This window comes from Myripristis murdjan, chromosome 6, assembly GCF_902150065.1.
Source record: "Myripristis murdjan chromosome 6, fMyrMur1.1, whole genome shotgun sequence".
In the NCBI taxonomy this organism is placed as follows: Eukaryota; Metazoa; Chordata; class Actinopteri; order Holocentriformes; family Holocentridae; genus Myripristis; species Myripristis murdjan.
In genome coordinates this window covers 3381467-3390762 of record NC_043985.1, presented here as the reverse complement: position 1 = coordinate 3390762, position 9296 = coordinate 3381467, and the positions used below count along the sequence as shown (strand labels likewise).

Here is a 9296-nt window from a genome sequence, read left to right as displayed (position 1 = left end):
AATAAATGCAATGTCCGTAGAGAATGTGGTGGGTGGGTGAGCTGTGATCTACAGTCAGTGATCATCAAGTAGGCACACAGACACCATAATGAAGAAAAAAAACAGTTAGACTATGGGAAAAGCGTCGAATTGTTCCCTTTTTTATTTCAGGGTCCTGTTGTTATAAAACATATCACTTTGGTACTAAAGACTATTGTGCGTGGTAAATATATATTCTGTCCTGAAAATGAGGATACACTGTGAAGGTCCTCAATAGATGGGCAACATAAGGGTAGGCTGTGATTATAGTCGCCTCCACTGACGCTGACTGATTTTGTCCACACGGTGGCGCTGCTTTCACATTTTATTTTAAACAAAGTATCCAACCAAGCAAAAACATTATCCAACTACATCCAACCCAGCTCAACAGGAACTGACGTGCCTCCTGTGCAAGTGGATGGAAAAAAATAGCAGCTGCAAGAAAAATGGCTACAAACACCGCACCGCTAAAAGGTGAGAAATGAACCCTTTTTTACTGTAAATGTGTGCATGTTAAAGTTGTGGCCTGTACTTATTTACATTCGGCTGCTGTAGTTCAGTATTATTATCATGTCTCGCATGACAAAAACCTCCTTTTCTTCCTTGTTGTTGGGTGACTTAGTTGGCAGCTCACTGACTGAGTACTTTAAATTATTGAATCACTGCTGCTCACAGTGCGGAACAGTCAAGAGAGTTTTTTTTTTATTGTTGTTGTTTTACAGTTCGTCGCTGTCATGCTAACGTTAATTTCAAGTTGTCCTTTGTGGTTATGAGCGATAAATGTGTTTCTTTCCTCGCTGTTCGGCTTAGCAGCTCAATTAATAGCGGGCTCCCCCCTAAAAAAGTAAGTAAGACAAGTTTCAGCTTCAGTCAAAAGTATCAAGAAGTGTCATCTGTTGGAGCTAAGTACACGGCTGAATTGGCTAGCGGGGGGTTGTTGTGTCCTAGCTCCGCTGTTTTGTCTCAGTCTTCAAACTAGCTAGCTAAGACGACGAGTTTTGAGTCCATATAGCGTGAAGGGAGATGTTTGTCGCCTTCAAGTCATGTTCACGACCAAGCATCAGCTCTTGTGGCTCGCCTGGGGTCAGGTGAGCATCAGCCGACAGGTGATAAAGAGTTGTAGGTTGACGCTTAGGTGGGTGTTACATAAACCACGGTTGAGTTTTACGAGTTGTCACAAAACAGTTGATCAAGTTCTGCTTAACGCTATCGATCTGGATCGTATTAGTCACACAGGACTGCGACTCCCTGTGTTTCTTTCCTTTGTGTTCTAAAAATCATTTGTATAACACGAGATTGACACAATTTATCAGCAATGATTTTCCCTTATTTGGGTCGTACTAATTGTACTGATTCCCCACATCATTTAGGAAACGTCTTGGTGCTTGATTCATAACCCAGAGTCAGAGATAAACATGTAGTTATTGTCTGAGTAATGACATAATTTTTTTTTTTAACTGCTTGGAGCCAAGTGTAGCTGACTTGGCTGTCAGTCCTCTCTGGATGCTGCTGACCTCTGCAGTTTTTACAGTGAGTGCAGGATAATTGGAGAAGCAAATCCACTTCACATTCTTCTCTGAGCTTTCTCAACTGTGGCCATGCTGCTCCTCTGAACACAACAGTGGTGCAAACTAAAAGGGCCAAACTGTGTTTCTGTGTACATGTCTGGTTGCATGTGGGCCGTATTCATGACCACATATGTGCTCACTTGGTAATGTGATTCTGCATTTGATTCTTTATTTGGTTCTCTGCTTTCTGAGTAAAAAAGATGTGGTTAACATTGAGGCTCTATTTGTAAATACAAGAGTCAGACTCAGTATTTGGTAGAGCAAATCATGATTTCACCAAGATATGACTGTAGTTTAACTTCAGTTGGGACACTGGTCTTAGTGGAGGACATACAGGATTCTGCAGCTAACATCTGTCCCCCACCTCCCACCCACCAGTGACAGCAAAAGGCCCTGTCTGTGTTTGTTTTTGTTTCTTTTTTAGAGACTTACAGTAATGTTCTGTGTGGGCCAGGCTTAGTGATAGACAGCCCAGTAGAGAGGGAAGTTGTGTGTCTGTATTTCTGCTTTGCCAGATCGCAACAGAAAATATCTTTGTAATACTGTAAGTACAGCCAGGTTACTTATTTTCCATTTTGAAGATGTTGTTGTGCACTTTGATCAGCTTGCACAGTGGCTCGTTAAAGTTTGTATACCTAGTGGTAGCAAGACTCCAAATATGTCTCATTAGAAGAAATCCCCAAAAATAATAATGATAATGACGATGATGACGATGATGATGATAATGATAATAATAATAATAATAATGATAATAATGACAGCTTTTCCCAATCCATCAAGTAAACGATCTGGGAGAGGTCAAGACTTCCAAAGTCTTGTTTGTTATCGTGACCTCCAGCATTCCCACTGCGAATCTGCAGTAGCTTGAGTCATGCTCAAATTTGTATTCATCCTCTGCCATGGAACAGTGTAACAGAGTTTGGACTAGTTGTCTTTTTAGTTGACGTCGTTCCCTAGGTGGGTTTTTCCTCCCTTGTAATGCCTCTTGTTGCCTTATATGGATGACATGGGCATTTAGAAGCAGGACCAATTGTGCTGTACATTAATTTTGGTTATCCTGGTGTACCTTTAATCCCTGTCAATCTTCTGGATTAAAATATCGTGGTACCGTGGTAAAGAGGGTGAAGAAAATCGAGTGCCATTTAGCTGACACTTTGATCCAGCATGACTTTCAGCAAGCATGCAGGTGTGTTTGTAGTGGACTGGACAATGCAATAGTCTCTCCATCCACTTGGCCACACTCTGCTAGAGCATGCATAATGATTACTGTATGTAAAATCAATATTTTACTGTATGCCCATGTCGTCAGAGCAGTTGGCCTTTTTATATGTAATTGATACATTTAGCCATATGTGAACCCAGCTTGTGATAGTGCAGCCTGCATCGCAACATGCTGACCTTTCTTTTTATGCATTAAAAGTTTCCCCTCGCTGTGTTCTTGGGAGAGTTTGCCATTACACAGTCCCAGTCAAATGTTTATAGAATGCTGCCACATTGTCACTGCCTGCTGGCGCTTTGGTCTAAGAGCTGATATTAGCACAGCTGATAAGACTGTCTTGGGCCATGGCACTAACATAATGCTAACAGAGAGAGAGAAAACGAGTGTGAGAGAGAGACTCGTCTGGCTGCCTACTGCCTAGCATGCCAAATTCCTCAGCTGCACAATAGTGCTAGGCTAGCCCAAGCCCCGGTACAGCCAGCCTTCTCCACCACAATGGGAGGGGAGGCTCAGGAGGGGCCGGTGATGCCTGGGGGGGACAGAGGGAACTCACTCAACTCTGGGGTTGTGATCGTTCGATGAATGGTTGCTTAGAGAAAGCGCTGTGTCATTTGAGGATCACAAAACAGTCTTTGCAGCCGTGTTTTTCTAATGTCATGGACTTAGGCTAATCTTGGCTCCTTCCTTTTGAAGGATAATGTTTAAAGCAGTGAATAGTCAAGACTGGAACTTTGCAAGATGCTCGTGTCAATATCCCAGTCTTGTGTGAGCAGACTGTCACACTGATTTGATAAGTTTACTGATTCTTAGTAAATGGTGCGTGTCATGTGTCATCTACTTCTGATAAATTACTCCTTGCTAGTTGTTTGACTTTTAGTAAGGGCCAATGGCAGCCCCAGGCTGCTTGGTTAAACAATCGCAATGTTTCAGTTTTCAAGGTTAATAACATACAGAAGTACACTAATATTCAGTGGAGAGTTTGCTGTGAAAGAGCTAATCTGCTCTTGCAGAGCTTTAATGTGAGTGCGGGAGCAAGTTGTGACTTTTTTGCAGTGAATGTGTCTGGGGATCTGCTCCTAGCACCACCCATTTCAGGAGAATGTGCACGTTGATCAAGCTTTAAGAGCTAATCTTGAACATTAAAATGTCATGAACATTCTGTTAATAGAGCTTGTACTGGTTATGTGACCTGATTGTTGCCCTTGATTCCAAAACCAATGAAAGCATTTATTGGCTGTGCATATATGTCAGATGTCAGCTAATCAATAAGCAATTAAATCCTGCTTGAAAGAACTGAAAGAACTTTTAATTGTTGAATTTAAATGTAACTGTTGATGTTAAGAGGGCTTAACATAGATTTTCATGGCAGTGTAACTCAGGTAGCTCCATTTTAATGTTTTGATTGTGTCTTCAGATGTTGTCTAGTTTGATATTTTCAACACAATACACAGAATTGAAGTTGTTTTAACACCTGTTACTGTTAAAAAGTATGTTAAACATGTGTTTTGTTTTGTTTTTGTGTTCCTGTAGGTGTTTAAAACCTTGTTCTCGAGCCTTTTGAGCCAGACCTTACTTTGAAGAAGTTACACTCATGGCACCTTTGAGTTGACACAATGGCCCAGATATCTAGTGGTAATGGGTTCAATTTGGATGTCCCCCAGTCCAAGGGGGTTGTGGGTAAAGAGGAAGCCCTCCGCATGGAGGAAGAGGCTTTAGCAAAATTGCAGAGGGAGAAGAAACACACTTCAGCCTCAACGTCCTCATCTTCCTCTGTATCATCCTCATCCTCCTCAAAACCAAAATCATCTACATATACCACTACTGCTCCTCGACCTTCGCCCTCTACTAGTAAACCAGAAAAGGACCTCATCGTCTTCCCGGAGACCAAGAAACAGGCTGAGAAGGACAAGTTCAGGGATATCGATGTGGAAAAACTAACCAATGAGGAACTTGAAAAGCTCCTACTGGACGATAACTTTGGGGCCAACAGTAAAGCGTCCCGCCCTTCCTCGTTGCTGGGGTTTGACCTCAGTGCCTCCTACCCTGGTGGTCATGTCTGTAGTCCTTCACCCTTCCAGAGTAGCCGGTGGACACCTGTTCTGTCCACCCCTTCTAGTTCCAGTGTGTCCACTCCCACCCATCAGCCCGCTCCCATGTTCCCCTCTGCTCCCTTCCCCAAACCAGGCACCTTTCAAAACGGCTTCACCCCAGCCATACCACCTTTCATGGCCTTGCCATCCCAGCAGCCTTCTTTCATGGCCTTTACTCCAATCCAGACTGCTGCTCCCATGGTCTACCAGCCGCCTGCTGTCGACCCGGAGATGGTCAAACTCTTTGATAAGATTGCCAGCACCTCAGAATATGTGAAGAATGGCAGGTCAGCTAGTACTGAAATGGATTCGGCACCTGCCAGCACAGTTTCTCTGGCACCTAACCCTCCACCCCAGCAGCCAGCAGAAGCTTCTGGCATCAGTCGCTTTGAATGGCTTGATCTGGACCCGCTTACCAAGCGCAAAGCTGAGAATGAGGAAGCTTCCCTGCCATCAGCGGAAGCTGTGACAGAAGCAGTAGTATCTGCAGGGGACCCTTGGGAGGCAGTGCTTGAGACTGAAGGGAATAGTGGTAGCAGTAGCCCCCCATCAGAGGTGAAAGCATCATTGTCAGTCCGCTCCCAGCCCAGGAGGGCGTCAGCGGGGGCGGCTGTCACTAGAAGCCATTCTCTCAACATCCCAGGAACCTCCTCCCAGCACAAACCAAACAATCAGGTAGGTTCACAGAGATAGTAAAATCTGTATGTTTTTCCATTCTTTTTGTTTTCATCCAGGAAGTCTTACACTAGTATTTTCCCAGTATGTGTTTTTTAAGATTGATACTTTTACTTAACCTATAGCTGATAATTTATGCCGATATTCTATATCTTTCAATTTTAAAATTGCTATGCATCTATCTGTCTGTCTATCTATCTATCTATCTATCTGTCTGTCTGTCTGTCTGTCTGTCTGTCTGTCTGTCTGTCTGTGAACAGATATTAGCCTGATATACTGGTAAAACAAGAAGTTAGTCTAACCCTATAACCTGATTTAAATTCATGCCCTCTGATCACAAGCTCACCTCTCTATACAGTGAGCTGCTGCAGTCAGTAAAAGTTTACATACCTGCAGATGAAAAAAATAAATACAGGCACAGCTGAGATAACTGGATGACTGAAATTTTATGAGAACAGATGGTCATGGATCAGTTTTAGCCTGAACTCATTGAAGCTTTGCTTGCAACTACACTATACTCCACACTCATTCACCAACTCTAGCAAAACAAACTATTGACTCATGTTCCCTGTAATTAAAATTTTCACTGTGGTTACCTACCCACTGTTTGACCCCACATTTCTTCTAAAACTTGTTGTGTGATACGTTTTGTTCATTTTGTTTTGGAAGGGAGAATGAATGATTTTATATCTTGTTTGAATATTTATAACATGCATTTGGGACAGGGCTGTGGGCAAGTGGCACAGGATACTATTTTGCCCCCTCATCGTATTCCCCAAATCTAAACTGCCATCTGTCACTGGCATCGTCTGTGAGCTCTGAGCTGAAATGAAGTAACAAGACAGTGCTTTGCAATGCTCGGCTATATAGCAGCACCTAGGTCTACTAACTCACTGCTGAACATGAAATCATCTTATTTCTGTCTTCCTCTTTGTTTGCTACTCAGGAATTGTTCTATTAACCAGAAATTGTCAGTTTCCTGTCCAAAAAATGAATGAGTAAGTCCTTTATGGGCGGTTCTGTTGGACATTGTAAGCGTGTTTTTTGGTGGTTCTCAAACAGCCCATTTCCTGTTCTTATTGTGTTTCTCTGTGTCACGACAGAACAATTGGCCACTGTGGTATGTTTCTCACACCAGGGTGATAATTAACCTTACAGCACTGTACAAGGCTCTTATTCCAGGGTTTGCTACAGTTGTGCAAAACCGGGAAAAGTCAGAGTTTCTAAATGGTGTTTTTTCAGGCTTAGAAAATGATTTGGTTAAACAGTAGCCCCAGGGGAATTACCTGTGTCAGAGGGAGCCTCCTTTTATTCAACCAGGACATTTTGTAGAATATACTCTAAAGCAACCTCTGAACAAGGTACCACCAAAACCAATCCTAAAAAGTGAGAATAGAATTATTACATAGCACTGTTGGTACTATGTTATTATAAGACAAAAATGTCTTGGAAATTGTCATAAACATAAACTGAAGGCAGTTCCATTGTGCTTGCCTAAAAGGTCATTAAAGTCCTTGTGTGGCACTTGAAAGACATACTTTGCCGTTCATCAAAGACTAAGGGCCCTATCTTGTGCCACCCGCTATCCGCTGCCACTACCCGCTACCCGCAAATTGCGGATTTAGGAGCTTCCGCTATCCCTAAACGGTATCTTGCGCCACCCGCTACCCGCTATCCGTTATGCCGACTGCATCATTTGCGCCTGGAGGTGCGTCGTGGGCGTGTTTCATGCGCTATCCCTAAAGTTGCTATCTTGCGCACACACTTTAGGGATAGCGGATAGCGGGTGGTCAGGACCACCCGCTATCCGCTTTCCCTAAAGTTTGGGCTGTTAGGAGAGCGCGTCCAGGCGGCTTCAATGCGCGCCCCGACGGAGCCTCACCACGCACACGGTCGGACTGATACCGGGACGCCGTCGGACTGAGTATATTACTCATATAGACTGTTTAGAGGAAAGATTGTTTTAATTGGACACTTACGCCAGCACGTTTTATTGTTTTATCATAAGCCAGCAGCTGTGCTATATTTTTATTATTATTTTAATATTTTATTTGCCCCATCTACCTTGTCAATAAATTAGTTTACACATAGTTCCCCCTCTGCCTCTTGTGTGTCTGTGGGATTTTACTCAATCAGTACAACCTTGTGACACGTCCACTTGGACACATGTGGCTCCATCTCCCGAATTAACTCGCCTATAATATAATATATAATATGTATATAAAGCCACCTTGCTTTAGCCTCAGTAGAAGCCCTGAGAAAATCTACCTCCCTCTCTCCATCGCGGGTTTAGGATTTAGGATTTAGGATAGCGCATCTTGCCCTTAAAGGCAATGGCACCTGGCACACTGATTGGTTTAACTGGCGTAACACCCAAAACACGCCTATACATAATATAGCGGGTAGCGGAGGTGTTTTGCGGATAGCGGGAGGTGCACAAGATAGCAATTTTACGGGGGAACGCCTCTTCCTAAATCCTAAATCCGCAAATAGCGGGTTTAGGGAGTCTGGCGCAAGATAGGGCCCTAGGGGCCCTATCTTGTGCCACCCGCTATCCGCTGCCACTACCCGCTACCCGCAAATTGCGGATTTAGGAGCTTCCGCTATCCCTAAACGGTATCTTGCGCCACCCGCTACCCGCTATCCTTATGCCGACTCCGTCATTTGCGCCTGGAGGTGTGTCCGTGGGCGTGTTTCATGCGCTTTCCCTAAAGTTGCTATCTTGCGCACACACTTTAGGGATAGCGGATAGCGGGTGGTCCTGACCACCCGCTATCCGCTATCCCTAAAGTTTGGGCTGTTACGAGAGCGCGCCCAGGCGGCTTATATGCGCGCCCGATGGAGCCTCACCACGCACACGGTCGGACTGATACCGGGACGCCGCCGGAATGGACTGAGTATATTACTCATATAGACTGTTTAGAGGAAAGACTGTTTTAATTGGACACTTACGCCAGCACGTTTTATTGTTTTATCATAAGCCAGCAGCTGTGCTATATTTTTATTTTTAATATTTTATTTGCCCAATCTACCTTGTCAATAAATTAGTTTACACATAGTTCCACCTCTGCCTCTTGTGTGTGTGTGGTGTGGCTGGGGATTTTACTCAATCAGTACAACCTTGTGACACGTACACTTGGACACATGTGGCTCCACCTCCCGAATTAACTCGCCTATAATATAATATATCATATGTATATAAAGCCAACTTGCTTTAGCCTCAGTAGAAGCCCTGAGAAAATCTACCTCCCTCTCTCCATCGCGGGTTTAGGATTTAGGATTTAGGATAGCGCATCCTGCCCTTAAAGGCAATGGCACCTGGCACACTGATTGGTTTAACTGGCATAACGCCCAAAACACGCCTATTCATAATATAGCGGGTAGCGGAGGTGTTTTGCGGATAGCGGGAGGTGCACAAGATAGCAACTTTTACGGGGGAACGCCTCTTCCTAAATCCTAAATCCGCAAATAGCGGGTTTAGGGAGTCTGGCGCAAGATAGGGCCCTATTTGTCCAGTCTGTTCTCTCAGCAGTGTCTCCACTCTTGAGGAATGTCTCTTTTATACTGGAATGTGGAAATGGTGTTTGTTTACGTGGCCTATATGTTATGTCTTCGTTCTAGCCTGTGTTTGTTAGTCAGGTTACTTTGTTGTGTAACTCGAGCCTTTGAAGTTCAGTGATCTTCACACACATACTTTTGCACTCAGGCCTTTTTATCGTCTTGTCT

General features: G+C 43.9%; 1 protein-coding gene across 1 annotated transcript in view; it reads left to right on the top strand.

The window, feature by feature from the left end:
- The first annotated feature begins 416 nt into the window (after positions 1-416).
- Positions 417-9296, top strand: part of pik3c2a (phosphatidylinositol-4-phosphate 3-kinase, catalytic subunit type 2 alpha) — a 57855-nt gene continuing 48975 nt past the window's right edge. Inside the window, exons 1-2 of the mRNA XM_030053423.1 lie at positions 417-492; positions 4336-5570. Coding sequence (XP_029909283.1) covers positions 4419-5570 — 1152 coding nt within the window. The 5' untranslated portion in view covers positions 417-492; positions 4336-4418. The remainder of the gene's footprint in view (positions 493-4335; positions 5571-9296) is intronic.